The 18,923-nt window shown below is 42.9% G+C and overlaps 1 protein-coding gene across 1 annotated transcript in view; it reads left to right on the top strand.

Annotated features, from left to right (window-relative positions):
* The window catches only part of LOC139371287 (RING1 and YY1-binding protein B-like), a 29,690-nt gene extending 11,130 nt beyond the window's left edge, over positions 1–18,560 (top strand). The window contains exons 3-5 of the mRNA XM_071111584.1: positions 13,896–14,714; positions 14,829–14,924; positions 15,261–18,560. Of these exons, the coding sequence (XP_070967685.1) occupies positions 13,896–14,714; positions 14,829–14,924; positions 15,261–15,510 (1,165 nt within the window). The 3' untranslated portion in view covers positions 15,511–18,560. The remainder of the gene's footprint in view (positions 1–13,895; positions 14,715–14,828; positions 14,925–15,260) is intronic.
* The last annotated feature ends 363 nt before the right edge of the window (positions 18,561–18,923 follow it).

The following is an 18,923-nucleotide window of genomic DNA, read 5'->3' as shown; positions in this document are numbered from 1 at the left end:
CATCAGACCACATGACCTCCTCCCATTCCTCCTCTGGATCATCCAGATGGTTATTGGCAAACTTCAGACGGGCCTGGACATGCGCTGGCTTGAGCAGGGGGACCTTGCGTGCGCTGCAGGATTTTAATCCATGACGGCGTAGTATGTTACTAATGGTTTTCTTTGAGACTGTGGTCCCAGCTCTCTTCAGGTCATTTACCAGGTCCTGCTGTGTAGTTCCGGGCTGATCCCTCACCTTCCTCATGATTATTGATGCCCCACGAGGTGAGATCTTGCATGGAGCCCCAGACCGAGGGTGATTGACCGTCATCTTGAACTTCTTCCATTTTCTAATAATTGCGCCAACAGTTGTTGCCTTCTCACCAAGCTGCTTGCCTATTGTCCTGTAGCCCATCCCAGCCTTGTGCAGGTCTACATTTTGAGCCCTATTGTCCTTACACAGCTCTCTAGTCTTGGCCATTGTGGAGAGGTGTGTGTCTGTCTGTCTAAGTCATCTTAATTCTAGCAAAATAAATTCCCCTGGCTTATTTTTCAAACTGGCATGTTGTTTCTAAATGTCTGCGCAAGAGTTTTGAGATAGTACTTTGCACATATAACACACTGGCCGAGGAAAGGCACTACTCCCAATATAAGTGAACCCCAAATAAATGTAGTTATCATATTTGCGCCTCTTCGATGGTCCAACTTCCCTGTCTGTTGTTCAGTGCTTTCCCGGGTAAGGGGGCAGTAGCTCTTCAGCTGCATCAGATTCATAACTGTCACTGTCCATGCTAGCTGGGCTAACAAATGTAGAATTACTGATGCTAGCATTGGATGTGCTCGTGGAAGCAGAACAACTTGTCGTCGACAGGTGCAGGCGTAGTAGAGCTGGTATGTGTCTCTGGACGCAAGACTTACTTTTTAAAACCATTTTCGAGCAAACGGAATGAGCAGCAGCTACGTTTGTACTGTTAGTGGAATTCCCGCGAGAGTGTAATGGTTAATGTGATTGGATGTTAATTATTTGCCTAGGGTACTTGTATATGACATTGCGTTATTTCGCTGAACACTAGATGGTTTAATTAGATTTTTGGCAGTGAAACTAAGCTACTCAGGTGAGAGAAGAAATGAAAAAAACTCACCCAAATGTATAGTCCCTTTGGAAGACATAAATGGACTGTTTGAAAATGTGAAGGATTTTAAAATATTTGTAAAAATACATTATCTTTATTTTACTTTTAAATGTGAAATCACATTTTTATTTGCCGTACCCCCGATGCATTGCGTGTACCCCCAGTTTGGGTACATTTGCCTAGGGTACTTGATAATCGGAAATCGGCGCCCAAAGTACTGATCGGCCCCAATTAATCGGCCATTCCGATTAATCGGTCGACCTCTAGTATCTGTACGGATGGCGCAAAAGCCATGACAGGGAGACATAGTGGAGTGGTAACGCGCATGCAAGCAGTTGCTCCCCACGCCACTTGGGTACACTGCAGCATCCACCAAGAGGCTCTTGCTGCCAAGGGGAATGCCTGATGGATTGAAAATGTTTTGGACACTACAGTGAAAATTGTTAACTTTGTTAAAGCAAGGCCGCTAAACTCTTGTGTATTTTCTGTATTATGCAATGAAATGGGCAGTGACCATGTAAAGTTTTTACAAGAATACAGAAAGAAGTGCGCTGTTATCAAGGGGCAAAGTATTACCACGTTTTTTAAAATTGAGATGAGCTTAAAGTTTTCTTAACTGACCATAATTGTCACTTGTCTGACCACTTGAACAATGACGAGTTTCTCACACTACTGGGTGATGTTTTTTCTCGCCTGAATGATCTGAATCTAGGATCACAGGGACTCTCCGCAACTATATTCAATGTGCGGGGCAAAATTGAGGCTATGATTAAGAAGTTGGAGTTCTCCTCTGTTTGCATTAACAAGGACAACACACAGGTATTTCCATCATTGTATGATTTTTGTGTGTGCAAAGGAACTCAAGCTTTCGGACAATGTCAAATGTGATATAGCGAAGCACCTGAGTTGGGTGTGCAATTACATAAGTACTTTCCCGAAACGGATGTCTCAAGCAACTGGATTCGGTATCCCATTCATGCCCTGCCTCCAGTCCTTTTACCGAAATCTGAACAAGAAAGCCTCATCGAAATTGCAACAAGTGGTTCTGTGAAAATGTAATTTAATCAGAAGCCACTACCAGATTTCTGGATAGGGCTGCACTCAGAGTTTCTTGCCTTGGCAAATCGCGCTGTTAAGACACTGATGCCCTTTGCAACCATGTACCTATGTGAGAGTGGATTCTCTGCCCTCACTAGCATAAACTAAATACATGCACAGACTGTGTGGAATATGATTTAAGGCTGAGACTCTCCAATACATCCCAACATTGCAGAGTTATGTGCATCCTTTCAAGCACACACTTATTTAAACTCACACTCATTCTTATGTTTTAATGTATCGTATAGTGTGTGTGGAAGGCTTACAATGATGTCAAAAAAACATTTGAGAGTGCGCTGACCCTGGTGCTAGCAGCTGGAGGTTGAGTGTTTGAAGGGGTACGGGACTATAAAAAGTTTGGGGACCATTGGTGTAGTACAGTAAAATTATGCACAAAGTAGCCTACACAATTCTAAAGCAAGTCAAATGTGTTCACAAGCACGCAGCACATACAGCCTAGTTTCAGCGGAATATCATCTGCACGCCGCAAGAGTGTGCAGCATTCAAATAGGTTTAGCATGGAGCAGCTCACAGAATGGCATCAGTAGCCGGAAGGAAAGAGCATTTACTGGTAGATATGAGATGAAATGTAAGGCAACAATGGGTGTGCAAACAAGGTATTGAACATTTTTAGTCTGAAGGGTTGGTTAGTAGGTTATTTGTGATGTGCAATTGTCATCATGCGTTGTTTGCTTCAGTGGCATAGACATAGATGGGCCTGGGTGGCTGTCATTGTAAATAAGAATGTGTACTTAACTGCATAGTTAAATTAAAGTTTAAAACAACAACAAAACACTAGGGAGCCAGGACCTGATGTGCCCAACCAATCAGATTGATGTGGTTTAAGCATTGTTGTGGACTTAGGCTATCAATTTGCCTTTATTTTTTTTAAACAATGCAGAAGCACAATCATTAAGCACTTCCCAATCGAAATGTACAACGATTACTTCCCATTGGACAAAGCATTTAATGTTTAGCAAAGTTGCCTAAAGTTTTTAAAGTGGAGCTGACAACGCTTTGAACTATTTTGCAGATATGAAACAGTCAAAAATAATGATTCCCAGTTTATGCTACAAAACCAACTTTATAAGAGGTTTTAAAAATAGGTTCAATTTGACTCAATGTTCCATGACTTTCACTAAGGCATTGTTGGCAGAATAGATGGATGCACTTCAATGCTTGATTTAATCTAATTTACCAATACCTTTCTTGGTAGTCCAAAACATATTGCTATCAGATTGTAAACCACAGCTGGCCTGGTACATTGTTTGCTGCTTCTATTCGGGATGCACTGTTTCAGTTTCAATGACACTTTTATAAACAAAAACGGACAAATGCTGGGAATATTAATTTAATCATAAATAGATACGCTAGCCTATTAGCAGTGTTATGTGGCAAGTTAAAAACACAGCGCTTAACATTAGCTAGCTAGGCCTATTGTTCTCCGCTGTACTTGGGTTAGTAATCATTTGTGGAGTATCTATTTTCCCTCAGCATGCATTTTTTTTCACTGAATGTCAACTAAAATCTTTGTTTGAAAATATGAACACAGAAATACTTGACATTTTGAACTCCATTATGGTGATGATTTCACAATTACAATCATGGTCTTGAATTGGAGTCGCATTTTTCTGGTTGCGGCCATGACTCGGTCTCGATTTGCCTTGGTCTTGAAAAAATATAAGCACTGACTAAATTATAATTTATTATCCTCCGGCTGTCATATTCAGATGTAGCCAGCACCTGAAACCAATCACTCTGCTGCTAGAATGTGACGCCTTGCGGATTGATCAGTTTTCCTTATGACTGTGCTGTGTTTATGCTGCAGGTTGAGCTGTTCCAGGGAGAATCAATTAAGGGCCTTTTTAGCTTGATTAATGGTTGGTATCAGGGACCCGTGCTGTTTGGCTGTCTGTGGTTTTGGGGATAAGACGTTCCCTGTGGCTTGTTGCTTGCCACTTTATTCCAGACATGTTTAGGAGGTAGGAATTTTTGCTTAGTGCTGTTGTGCATAAAGCGGTTGATTCTTGTGTTCCAAACCAAATGATTGGTATTGTGTTAACTCCGCTGTTAGATATGTACAGAGTGCAACCCGTTGATGTGTCATATCGACGTTGTGATGTTCGTGGGTCTGAAGTTTCTAAAACTGTTTGAATGATGTCTGTGAGGATAACAGAACTCATATGGCAGGTGAAAACCTGAGAAAAATCCAAACGGGTAGTGGGAAATCTGAGGTTTGTAGTTTTTCAACTCTTTGCTATTCCAAAATACAGTGTAAATGGGGCCATCTTGCACTTCCCAAGGCTTCCACTAGATGTCAACAGTCTTTAGAACGTTGTTTCAGGCTTCTACTGTGAAGTGGGGGCGAATGAGAGCTGATTGAGCCAGGTGTCTGGCAGAGTGCCACAGGCTCGGAGGCGTGGTCACGAGAGAGTTAGCTCTCGTTCCATTGCTTTTCTACAGACAATGTAATTCTCCGGTTGGAACATTATTGAACATTTATGATAAAAACATCCTAAAGATTGATTCTATACTTAGTTCTATAACTTTTTGAACTTTTCGTCCGACGTTCGGCTGGACCTGAAGGCTCGTTTGGATTTGTTTACCAAACGCGCTAACAAAAGAAGCCATTTGGACATAAACGAACAAATCAAACATTTATCGTCGAACTGGGATTCCTGGGAGTGCATTCTGATGATCATCAAAGGTAAGTGAATATTTCTAATGCTATTTCTGAATGTTGACTACACAATATGGCGGATATTTTTTTATTTATTTTTGGCTGTTTTGTTGTCTGAACGCTGTACTCAAATTATTGCATGGTTTGCTTTTTCCGTAAAGTTTTTTTGAAATCTGACACAGCGGTTGCATTAACCTCTTGAACCTCTGGGGGCAGTATTTCATTTTTGGATGAAAAACGTTCCCGTTTTAAACAAGATATTTTGTCACGAAAAGATGCTCGACTATGCATATAATTGACAGCTTTGGAAAGACAACACTCTGACGTTTCCAAAACTGCAAAGATATTGTCTGTGAGTGCCACAGAACTGATGTTACAGGCGAAACCAAGATGAAATTTCATACAGGAAGTGAGCCAGATTTTGAATGCGCTGTGTTCCAATGTCTCCTTATATGGCTGTGAATGCGCAAGGAATGAGCCTACACTTTCTGTCGTTTCCCCAAGGTGTTTGCAGCATTGTGACGTATTTGTAGGCATATCATTGGAAAATTTACCATAAGAGACTACATTTACCAGGTGTCCGCTCGGTGTCCGATTTCTCCTACACAAATAATATTTTTGGAAAAACTGAACATTTGCTATCTAACTGAGTCTCCTCATTGAAAACATCCGAAGTTCTTCAAAGGTAAATTATTTTATTTGAATGCTTTTCTTGTTTTTGTGAAAATGTTGCCTGCTGAATGCTAGGCTTAATGCTATGCTAGCTATCAATACTCTTACACAAATGCTTGTGTAGCTATGGTTGAAATGCATTTTTTGAAAATCTGAGGTGAGTGTTGTTAACAAAAGGCTAAGCTTGTGAGCCAATATATTTATTTCATTTAATTTGCGATTTTCATGAATAGTTAACGTTGCGTTATGCTAATGAGCTTGAGGCTATAATTACGCTCCCGGATACGGGATTGCTCGTCGCAACAGGTTAAGGAGAAGTATATCTCTAATTCCATGTAGAACATTTGTATTTTCATCAACATATTTTTGGCTGGAAAAATTGCTGTTTTTTTGTGAGTTGGTGGTGACCTAACATAATCGTTTGTGGTGCTTTCGCTGTAAAGCATTTTTGAAATCACACTGTGGCTGGATTAACAAGAATTGTATCTTTTTAAAATGGTGTAAAATACTTGTATGCTTGAGGAATTTTAATTATGAGATTTTGGTTGTTTTGAATTTGGCACCCTGCACTTTCACTGGCTGTTGGCGAGGTGGGACGCTACCGTTCCACATATCCCAGAGAGGTTCAAATGATGCAATAAGGTCATTATAATCTCTGGATTTTACTACTGTCACATTAACACATTGTCAGGGATAATGGAATTACATGAGTGGGACATGCTGGAACGGACTCCATTTGTATCTCCTATCCCCGCCACATCACCAGCCCCACTCGCTCAGAGGTACTGCTTTAGCTTATCCAGTATTATCAGCATCTGCACTAAACTTTAAACATGATTGGGTAGGTCCTAGTCTTAATGTGTTAATTGGCAGATTTAAAAGTACTTAATTACTTCATGCGATTTGAGAGAATGTGATGCACTATGGGATGCACTGGCTATACAGTGCATTTGGAAAGTATTCAGACCCCTTGACTTTTCCACAATTTGTTACGTTACAATCTTATTCTAAAATAAAAAGATACCTTATTTACGTATGTATTCAGACCCTTTGCTATGAGACTTGAAATTGAGCGCATCCTGTTTCCTTTGATCATCCGTGATGTAACTGCAGCTTCATTGGAGTCCACCTGTGGTAAATTCAATTGATTGAATATGATTTGGAAAGGCACACACCTGTCTATATAATTTTCAACAGTTGACAGTGCATGTCAGAGCAAAAACCAAGCCATGAGGTTGAAACATTTCTGCAGCATTGAAGGTACACAAGAACACAGTGGCCTCCATCATTCTTAAACTGAAGAAGTTTGGAACCACCAAGGCTCTTCTGCCAAGCCATACTCATCAATGGAGGGAGGGGGGTCTTGGTCGGGGATGAGACCTTCCATCTCTGCAGCACTCCACCAATCAGACCTTTATGGTAGTGGCCAGACAGAAGCCACTCCTCAGTAAAAGGCACATCACAGGCCACTTGGAGTTGCTAAAAGACAATGACCCTAAGCACACAGCCGAGACATTGCAGGAGTGGCATCGGGGCACGTCTCAGAAGTTTCCTTGAGTGGCCCAGCCAGAGCCCGGACTTTAACCCAATCAAACATTTCTGGAGAGACCTGAAAATAGCTGTACAGCAACACTCCCCATCCAACCTGACAGAGCTTGAGAAGATCTGCAGAGAAGAATGGGAGAAACTCCCCCAGTACAGGTGTGCCAAGCTTTGTAGCGTGATACCCAAGAAGTCTCGGCTGTAATCACTGGCAAAGTTGCTTCAACAAAGTCCTAAGTAAATGGTCTGAATACTTATGTAAATGCCATTTATTTTTATATACATTTGTAAAAATGTCTAAACCTGTTTTTGCTTTGTCATTATGGGCTATTGTGTGTGGATTGATAAGAAAAAAACAATTAATTTAATCAATTGTAGAATAAGGATGCAACGTAACAATATGTGGAAAAAGTCAAGGTGTCTGAATACTTTCCGAATGCACTGTATACATTATTAGGAGAGTGTGTGTGTTTCCAGGCTGTGGGAAGGAGGGGGGTGAGTTCTGCTGGGTGTGATGGATGGCGGCGGGGGGGAGAGAGACATGTGTTCACTCAGCCAAGAGTCTCCTGGGGGATGACAGAATGGAGCACATCATTACCCAGGAAGGGAAGCGCTGGGCAGGCCCTCACACATGCTGCTTACCGCCACAACTATCTCTCTGGATCACAACTCGGTGGGTGTCAGTCACTTAACACGAGACAGGGGAGAGGAACAGCTCAGGAGTAGTCATCTAGGAAATATATTGGAGTGTGTTTATTCAGTCAAGATTGACATTGAATAGGTCACATGTCAATCGGTGTGTAGAATAATTAGTCACTAGGAGACTAGAGCAGTGTTATTTCCATGAAAGCGAATTTGTAGTGTTTGTCTAGCATTAAGCACTGTTGGGTTTCTGTAATTGCATGCTTTGTTTTTGTTTTGGTCCTGTTTAGTCTACTACATGAAACACTAAGATACAACATGCTTCCTGAGCAGTGTTGCTTGATAACTTGTTGAACTAATTTGAATCAGGCCAACCAAGGACGGCAGCAGCAGGGTTACTGGGTCCAGCAGACTCTGGCAGACAGAGACAAACACAGGAGAGAGGAACTTGAGGTGAGCAACGGAATGAGGAATAACAATGGACGGAAGAGTGACATGCAGTGAGTGAAATTGCACTGAAAAGGTATAGCAGGGAAGAAATGGGTGCATATGGAAAAATGGGATTGAAGAGGAAGTGGGTGATACCGTAGAGGTAAAGCGAAGGAGAGAAAATGATACCACAGAGGGGGAGAGAGAGTGATAAACAGGAATGCGCTATGGAGCCGCTGATGAAGGGAGCGCATACATGCTTAGTGCTTTCACGACTGGCTGTCAATCACCCTGATGAGGCAGTTTGTAGCCTGAAGGTCAGACATGGGAGGGAATGTCTATCAGTGGGAAGTTAGACACATGAATGCATTCTTCATTGAAAAATAGCATAATTTTTTCCCTTAAATAAATGATATTTATGGATCCCCCCCGTCAACTGTCCCGAATAGTGGTGTCTCCCCACACCACCGTGGGAACTAAAATGTCACGCTCAGATGCCTTGTGTTGTGCTCTTCTCTGAGGGAACATAATGGAGGGCTGTGTTAGTGGAGGAGGAGGGGTTTCTGCTGGGGCCCACTTTGTACACTGAGTACCTGGGGCATGGGGGACACGTGGAGGCAGGCATCCCCCTTGGGGGGGGGGGGGGGGCAGTATCCTGTGTCTGGAGGGGATGGATTAATGTTTAATAATGTCCTTGACTCTAGCAGGCAGGCAGTGCTGCAGCCGGGAGCTTCTCTCCACTCCAGGTGTTTTCTGAATACTCGTACACAGTATAGTACTGTACTGTATTCATCACCGGCTGGAGCCAACAGGCACAGTTCGCAGACTGGTTTATGGGAGCTGGGTCCCACAGCTTGTTTAACATATTACAGAACAGCCAGCTTTGCCTCTCCACTCCGCTCCACCAGTCCATCTCTGTGCTGAGGGGTTACTTATTCATAGTGATCAAGGCACCGACTGCAGCAGCTTGTGAACGTTGGTGCGGAACAAGATGTTGATGCTCTGTTGCCATGGTGTAGAGAAGTGTTCTGATCAAACAGAAGCCAAATGGATCACACCATGTTGAATCTGAAGCCTGCACACAATGTGGCTGTGACAGTAGACAATCCGGTCATGATTAGGTCTACACCGAGGAAGGAAATGCGACTTTTTATACCAAGAGAATTCAACTTGCAGATGTAATGCTCTTGACTAAGAAAAAGGCTATTACATAGCCTGACATTAAAAAAAGAAAATGAGTAGTTTTCGATTCTGATGTCTTACTGTCTGACTGCAGTTGGAAACATTTTTGTCTGTCCTCCTCCCTCTTTGAGCTGCCACTGCTGCATGCTCCTGGTCTGTTGCTGGCTGGGAGTTATTGCCTGTCCTCCACACAGTACTCGAAATAAAGAGCTGTGTTAATGAGGGCTTTCCTGTGGTCATCTGTTTCTGTCAATCTGTCACAAACTGTTCAACCGTATATTATTTGTGTCTATCTTCCACTCTCTGCTCTTTCGGTAGGAGGCTAATATTGACATGCAGGACTAGTTCCTGTGAAGTCCAGAACTCTTATGATTGGGACAATATAGTGGGTGTGGCTGGCAGTGTAACCATAGTTCTCAGTCCGCCTGGATTTAGTCTTTTGTGCTGATGACAGTCATTTCATTTGCTCGTGCTGAGTTAGACTCCACACCACTGTATCAAGAAGAATTGAAGTCAGTCAGAGAGGTGACGATGTCAATCATTATCTATGGAGGTGTGAAAAGGAGGAAGGTTTTTTATCTAGGCTTATCTGGTGTTTCTCAGTGAGAAGTGGCTTGGTACAGACTCGTTGGTTATGATGTCCTGCATATTTAAATGTATTAATCACACTCCAGTCTCCTTTTCACCTCATTTATCACCTGTTTTACTTAACATAGGCACATCTTAAAAGGTGCTCAAGGTGTCCTCATAATATGACACAAGTGTGGGGGTTTATCTCTTGTGTGCTCTATTGTTCCTGCAAGCAAGGGGGGGAAGCTGACATCAGAGGGAACCATCAGACCAAACCCTTGAATGGACTACACCATGAAGTTTCAACTTGTTTTAAAAAAAAAAAAAGATTTTTGTCTGTAGATTTATTTATATGTGGGATATTGTTTTTCAACGGGAAGAGTAAATATAGCTGGAGTGCGTATTTAAATCTGTTGGTGAGTGTGGCTAGCCCATGATCTGGATCCAGCAAGCAGTGTTAATGGGACACGGTGTTCAGAGCAGCGGTGACGTAGCTGGTAAATAAATAATATACTGTACAGTAACAGCACCACGGGGCAGGCCAACTGGGAGCTGCGCTCCTATCATGCCAGCAACAACTCCATGGCTGAGTTACAGCTGACACTAAATCATAGCTTAACTATTGGGGTTGTTTCTACTGCTTCTCTCTGAGCTGAGCTCTGCTGCTGCCTCTGACACACATCTCTGGGACTGGGGTGATGGGCCGAGGAGGCGTGAGATTATCAATCAATCACACTCACTTTCTACCTCCAGCTCTCTGCTAAAAGCTTATCCTGCCACAGGAAATTATTTCTGAGCCCGTCGGTCGCGGGAACCTGAGAACATGTTTATGAGTGTTTGGGCTGCATGCATCCTGCCAAATCCTGTGATTGATCAGTGACACTTCATGGGGTTAGTACTGCAGTTAGAGAGACAAATTGTTTTGTGTGTTTGAGTGCGTGTTACAAAGTGACCTGTGCTAGTCAGACAGTACAAGCAAGGCTCCTCGGGGGGGGGGGGGGGGGGGGGGATTGAGAATTGAAATTGATATGAAGTTGCTCTAATCTTATCATGTCACTAGGTTGCTATGAGTGTCTTATCATCCAGATGCTGCTGAATGTGAGCATGTCGATCCCTCTCCTCTTCTCTGGTGTGTGACATGCATTGACTCTGCAGGTGGAGTGAGTAGGCTAGCTACATGTTGTAGTTCCAGAGCCGTTGCATCTGTGGTGGGTGGTGCCACTGGGCCCTGCTCATCAGCATTCATCACCGTCTGCATGTTTTGGAGCATGTCACGTGCGCTACGTCATGACGCCATAAGCGATTGATTGCCTTTTTATCGGCTGGAGGGATAGAGGGTGGGCTCTCTGTCTGTTGCAGAACGGGGATAGATAGACAGTTTGTGGGGATATGGTGGGAGCACGGGGAATTAGAGAGGTGGAGAGATGTGAGATGATATCTGGGACGTGCGATCTCTGAGTTAAACCACTCCAGCAGCCTTGTGAAAACCACTCTCCTCTCGACAGACCTCTTCAGCCATGCATCATTAACAATGTACCCAACCAAATTGGACACAGAATGAACCATCTCAAACCTGAGGGCCATGTTGTCTAAAATATGTCTTGGCCAGCGCCAGCTGTAACAGCCACACTCAGTTATCAAGTTTCTGCTCATGTTTTACCTTTTTAAATGTAACCTTTATTTAACTAGGCAAGTCGGTTAACCAGTTGCGACGAGCAAACCCGTATCCGGGAGCGTAATCATAGCCTCAAATGCATTAGCATAACGCAACGGACATAAATACCCCTAGAAACTTTTTCCTATTCATGAAAATCGCAAATGAAATAAATATATTCAAACACAAGCTTAGCCTTTTGTTAACAACACTGTCATCTCAGATTTTCAAAATATGCGTTACAGCCAACTCTAGACAAGCATTTGTGTAAGTTTATCATGGCATAATGCTATGCTAGGCTCTGCTGGCAGCAGGCAACATTTTCACAAAAATAAGAAAAGCAACCAAATTAAATAATTTACCTTTTGAAGAACTTCGGATGCTTTCACTCAGACTCCCAGTTAGATAGCAAATGTTCCTTTTTTCCAAAAATATTATTTTTGTAGGCGAAAAAGCTCCCGTTTCTTCACCATGCTTGGCTGAGAAATCGACCGAAACTATTAGCTACATAATATCGACAGAAACACAGCAAACGTTGTTTAGGCTCCATCCTCAAGGTGTTTTTAACAAATATATTTGATAATATATCCGTCGAGGCAGTTGGTTTCTCATAAGAAGCGATTGGAAAAATGGCTACCTCAGTATTTTACGCAAGGTTTTCTGCGGGAGACACCATGCCATATATGGTCCCTTACAGCCATTCTTCAAGGGAAATGCCTAAAAAGACATCACAATGCTGTAGACACCTTGGGGGAAACGTAAGCTCATTCGTAGCTCATTCACAGCCATATAAGGAGTCATTGGCATGAGGCGGTTTTAAAAAATGCGGCACTTCCTGGTTGGATTTTTATCTGGGTTTCGCCTGTAACATCAGTTCTGTGGCACTCACAGACTATCTTTGCAGTGTCTTCTTTCCAAAGCTGTCAATTATATGCATAGTCGAGCATCTTTTCGTGACAAAATATCTTGTTTAAAACGGGAACGTTTTTCATCCCAAAATTAAAATAGCGCCCCCTAAATCCAACTGGTTAATAACAATTTTTTTATTTACAATGACGGCCTAGGAACAGTGGGTTAGGTGCAGAAGGACAGATTTTTACCTTGTCGGCTTGGGGATTTGATCTAGCAACCTTTCTGGTTACTGGCCCAATGCTTTAACCACTAGGCTACCTCCTGCCCCTGAACCTGATCCACTTAAAGATAAGAGAGAGAGAGCCTCAGTCAGTACCTCATCTGTATTGCAGTCAACAGGTAGGCTACATTTTCTATGAGCCAGACAGAGCTTGTTTATCAGTTCAGTCTGAGGCTTAGCATCAGAAATTATGGAAGTCCCCATCTGTCCTCAGACCTGCAGAGTTCCTTTAATCATGACACCCTGAACAGCTAGACAATAAGGAGGACTTCCTGCCAATGCAGTAGATGAGATGGGGAGGCTATACCATCTTTGCCATGGGTGGATGTGCCTCCTGAGTAACTGGCAAACCATGCACCATTCTGGGGTGGGTGGGTTGGTGCATACGTGTCTGGTTTACGCTGGTATTTCTCACGGAGCTGTGATTCTCTGGCCTGTCGAGAGTCGGGTCTTTGGAGCCTGTCTGTCGCTCTCTGGTCTTCTGTCTCTTCCCCCTGAGACCTTGCTCTGATTTTAAGTAGGGACTTAAAATATGCTGTCCTTACAGTTGACTCGTGTTTTAGGAGAATAAACAGTTTTTCATGAAACACCCGTTGTAACCTCTCAGGTGGAAGAGTGATGAGCTTCCACTGAGCCTTTCATCCTAGAGCTTTGTATTCATCCACGGAGACACTAATTGTCTCCCTCTCTGATTTAGGATGCATTTGCCTGCTGAATGTGAATGGTTGGGCTCAAAAATAATAGGCTAGGTTTGTGTGTGAGAGAGACCACAGAGGGCAACAATGACTTCATTCTGCTTGCTCTGGTTGGCGCGCCAGCTTGAGTGAGTGGCTGCACGTCCCTGTGGATCCCAGTCTGACAAATGGGGCCAACGCTGCAGTAATCAGATTAGAGGACGTAAATGACGGGCTGCAAATGTCCCACCTTGTGATCCCCCACATTCATTTTATTACAGCACTGAGCTAATGAGATTACCCTTCAACCAGACTAGCCGACCAAGAGCTGTCACTTACACCCAGCCAGCCAGCCTGTGGCTCAATCCAGCCAACTCCTTATAAGATGATGCAGTGTGTTGCTATGTGGTCAGGCAGGGGCTGTCGTCATGTCAGCCCTGGCCCTGAGTGAGCCCAGCTTAGAGACGCTGCTGCCCGCTAATCCCTGTTTGTTCCCTGTTTTCTACAGGAAACCCAGGATCAACTCCCAGCTGGTGGCCCAGCAGGTGGCTCAGCAGTACGCCACGCCTCCCCCACCCAAGAAGGAGAGGAAGGAGAGGCCTGAGAGGGAGCACGACCCAGACGGGGAGCTGGTGGATGTGGAGGGGGAGCACCATGAGGGAGTGCGTCCGGAGAGCGTGAGGCCAGATGAAGGAGAATCTCCCCTGGATAACGGCAGGAAGGAGACACCGGACAATGACAAAGCAGAGAAAGTGAAAGAGGTAAAAGCGGAGGAGGAGGAGAAAGAGGAGGAGAAAGTGAAAGAGGATGAGAAAGAGGAGAAAGAGATCAGCCCAACCAGGCCCATCACCAAGAGACCCAGCCTCAAGGAGATCAGCCCAACCAGGCCCATCATCAAGAGACCCAGCCTCAAGGAGATCAGCCCAACCAGGCCCATCACCAAGAGACCCAGCCTCAAGGAGATCAGCCCAACCAGGCCCATCACCAAGAGACCCAGCCTCAAGGAGATCAGCCCAACCAGGCCCATCACCAAGAAACCCAGCCTCAAGGAGATCAGCCCAACCAGGCCCATCACCAAGAAACACAGTCTCAAGGAGATCAGCCCAACCAGGCCCATCACCAAGAAACACAGCCTCAAGGAGATCAACCCAACCACGACCATCACAAAGAAACCCAGCCTCAAAGAGATCAGCCCAACTAGGCCCATCACCAAGAAACCCAATAACAAAGAGATCAGCCTAGCCAGGCCCATCATCAAGAAACCCAACATCAAAGAGATCAGCCTAGCCAGGCCCATCACCAAGAAATCCAGCATCAAAAAGATCAGGTCAGTGTGTAGTTAAAGAAATAACATGTCTGTACAGAGGCAAGTGTTTGTTTAAGCATCATCTCTCTATAGACATGAACTTTACTAATATAACTCCTGTGTTTGCCTGTGCAGACCCAAGACAGACATTCACCAGAGTCCACCTAGTGATAAACACAGTGTACAATCTGGGAAGTCAACAACCAAGACCAACAACTCTCACATCTCCAGGTTGGTCATTCTTCTCTCTGCTACTAGTACTGACAGTATCTTGCCGTTGGACATTGTGAAAACCTGTCATGCCATTTAAATTGCCACTCGTTCAAGCTATTCTTAAAGGCCACTGTTGGAAAAAATCTAGTTATTCATAAATTATATATGTATGTTCTACATCCACTCTCACTTTCTCCCTCTTATTTCTGGTTGATCTTGTTATTGCTCACGTTGTTGTTGGAATGAGCAGTTGGGTCTAATCACCCACACTGGGCTGGCCACGTCTATGGTTGTATCTTAGTAAGGCAGTTTTATCAATGTAATTCTAACCCTGTGTTTTCCCCTGCCGACTAGGCCCAAACTGAAGAATATTGACCGGAGCACCGCCCAGCAGCTAGCGATAACGGTGGGGAACGTGACGGTCATCATAACAGACTTTAAGGAGAAGACCCGCTCCTCCTCCACATCCTCGTCCACCGTGACATCCAGCGCAGGCTCTGAGCAGCAGCATCAGAGCTCCGGCTCCGAGAGCATGGACAAGAGCTCGACTCGCACCTCCACTCCCAAAGGAGAGCTCTCTGTGGGGCAAGATGAGTCCTTCTGAGCCCTCCAGTCCAGGTGCTCTGAGAGGACTCTGTGGATGGGATCCCTTAGGGGGAGATATTTCACCTTCCTACTGCTGCCCTACCCCCTGCATCCATCTCCATTCCATCACCATCCCTGGATGCTGAGAGAGCTCGCTGATTGGAGCGGCCCCAGCGTGTGCCTGATGGTTAATGTCTAACCATGGGTACACGTTGTGCATGGCCCATGCGGGAGAGTGGGGCTGACAGGAATAATGTATTGTTTTATATTTGTATGTGGATATGTGGCTGATTCAACGTTTTTGTATAAAGAAATTATCTGCACAATAACCACCATTTTAACAACTCTGAAATATTATTACCCTTATTTATTATTTGTTTCACCTGTATACTTTTAGACTTTTTTTGTTGAGGCTAGTGCTACCTATCGCTCCCTTTGACACTAGTTTTGATGGTTGTACTGGTAGGATAGGACAAGGCTTGATACACCCACACAATGGTGCTAGATAGAGACAGACTGTGAAACAGTTTCCAACACGGGACGGTCGTTCACACAATACAACAAAGTGCTAATAACCCAGAAATGTTCTCTTTCTCTCGTCCACTCTTTCTCACACTATCACGCTCCTACAGTGAGTGTGGACCTCTGTGTAGTCTGGTCTTTCAGGTTGATATGTAGAGGTCAATGTGCAGCATAAAAAGGTAACCTGTTTGATTTGAAAATCCTACGATGTAAACTCAACACACCCAAACCTTTTCTTCTAGCTTTCTTTGTCTATGATTTAGTTTGATATAGAATTGATCGCCTGTCTTTAACTGTATGGTGTAGGCGATAGTGAAAAACACTAAAGTTGTTGGATGTTTTTTGCATTCCGTCGCTTCAATATTGGTTAGCCATTTGAGGGATGGAGCGGGACCCTCTGCTTTGAGACAGGTTTATTTCTGTAATGACTGAAGGAAAGTTTAGATCCACCTGTTAAGACCAGAGTTTGAACTGTAATATAGTGATTCCCTGTACCGTTTATAATATCCAGCTGACGCTAAGGGACTTCAGCTTGTAATAAGTCCTAGCTAACGTTTAGCCTACTAATCTTCTTTTCAAATTCTGTTTACAAAGTTGTCATTTTCCAGTCCGTTTTGTGCAAATGCCTGGACAGATTGAGAATTGATTTGAGTGACTTATTCTGATAAGATATATTTAAGACTCCCAATATGTAGGCAAATGAAGGCAGAAACATTGCAAGTAGATGATATAATAGAATATTGCATTTTGTTTTGAATTTTCAAAGCAGTTACAGCTTACCTAAATAACCAATTAAATGGTTCTAATTCTCCATTAGACAAATATAGACAAACACAATTTCCTCTTAACTGTAATAAATTGTATAAAGAATAAATGTGTATATGATATCTTAGTTTTATTTATTGAAGGACCAAAGGAATTTCATAATGACATGATACATAGACAAATGAATAACAATTTGAGATGCAATTATAAAATGTGTGAAATGAAATACATTCTAAATAAAGACTAATATAATCCATTTTAATGGTGTAATTAATTATTTTCCGCTTTTTTAACAACTCAACTTTTACATAAACCTGAGGATCAGCAAAACTTGACATGTTTTCTGAGCTGTATTGAAAACCTAACCATTATTTCAATAACAAGTGTCTACTCGGAGAACACAAGTTAGTTGCTCTGCTCAGTGAACACTAGACTAGAGGCAATGAGAACCAGTCATTAAGCAATGAGCTGCAATGAACTCTGCAGTGTTTCCAGAAGTTCTTGGAGCCATGGAAAACCCTGTTATCTGAGCCTCTGCTCTGCTCCACTGTCCTCCGTATAGTGTCTGCCCCTGCAGAGAACCAATTGGCCTGAGCAGGCCAGTTTAATCTCTCCCTATAGACCTCTAAAGCAGGTCAGGCAAGTTGGGCAGGCCCTTCTAATTTACTATGACCATGAGTCTATAGGGCAAGTGTTGAGGTAAAGGCCTTACTGTCCATTTTCAGTTGTAGAGAATATAATCATATTTGTGTAGTGTGAATAAGCAATGTTTGTTGTCCAATAAGCATACGTTGTAACTTCAGACTCTTCCACGAGTTTCATTTTGCTGTTCAGCCGTATGATTATATGTAATGTATTTAAACTACATTTTTTGCAAAGATATGGAGTCTAGACTGAATGAGGGAGGATATGCAAAATGCAATGTGAACAGGATTATTGAGGTGTCTGGCTGAGATATAAAGAAAATTATGTTATCAATCATTTTTAATGAGAATATTAACTCTTTGCTTTGTAATGCAATCTAGAAGAAATTGGCCTAAAAAGCTATCTTTCACATGCCTTACCCGTAACCATATTCACTTGACTGACTTCTGTGACATTATATAATTGAATAATTGTATGTTAAATTATTGAAAAATTGGCATTTTGTAAACTTTGCTTGTATGTATAATTTAAAATTGTGCAAGAGCCATCGTGAGAATAATGGCATTGAAGCTGAACAGTTTTCTTTGTTTCTTTTACGCGCAAGCAGTTATGTTCTTGTGTGCGACCAGTAACCTTAATTTACTGTGTAAAGATGGTTACATTTTTTAGCTTTGTTTGTCAGAGACCCAAATATAGAATGCTTGTTTACTGACTATATAACATTAATCTCGTGAATTTCCAATTTAAATGTATTATACAAGCTCTTTTCATTTTCCTCTATTACAATGTCTTGTACAATGCTTTAAAAGTTAATGCTCAGTAAAAGTATGTAGGGTCAGTATATTTATACATTTTTTGCTTTCTGTTTCCTTTCTTACTACTAGCTGATGTGTCATTGGTCACCCTGTGAGATGGTGCCATTACTTCCATAATGTGGAAATGTATGGAGTGAATTTCACAGGATCACCGCTTCTTGTCTACTAGCTTATACAATGTTGAATAATACATGTTACCTGGCATGTGCACGACATTATGCTTATTGGCTACCTTATAATTTCCTCTGCTTCAAATAGAAATGTCTATTTATGCATTTTAAGTGTAGTTTTTCACAAATAAAATTGTTAAAGTTGTCTATTCCTTGGGTGTTTTTGTAAAATGTTTCTTCCTCAGATTAAGCAAGGTGACCTGAGCTGTAGCTTCCATGTTTTATCAGTCATATCTGGCTGCATTCACAGATCAGCCGTCAAGACCATCTCCCGCACTGTCATTGAGATGATTGAGATGTCTAAGTGTATTAGGAGGGAAGGAGGTGACAGTGAGGCTGTTTGAGGGGGACAGTGCAGTGACACTATACACGGGGATCCTTACACGTAGACGGTCCCAGGAAAGTCTGCTAGGGAGCACCTTCCTCCCTAGAGGTTGTTTTGCAGAGCAGCAGGTCAGTGAAGCTCTTTCAGACAGTGGGATGAGGCTGAGCTCAGAGCAGAAGCAGCAGCCCTC

Source organism: Oncorhynchus clarkii, chromosome 17 (assembly GCF_045791955.1).
Source record: "Oncorhynchus clarkii lewisi isolate Uvic-CL-2024 chromosome 17, UVic_Ocla_1.0, whole genome shotgun sequence".
NCBI lineage: Eukaryota > Metazoa > Chordata > Actinopteri > Salmoniformes > Salmonidae > Oncorhynchus > Oncorhynchus clarkii.
The sequence above is the reverse complement of the archived record's forward strand: the minus strand, read 5'-3'. Positions and strand labels throughout refer to the sequence as shown.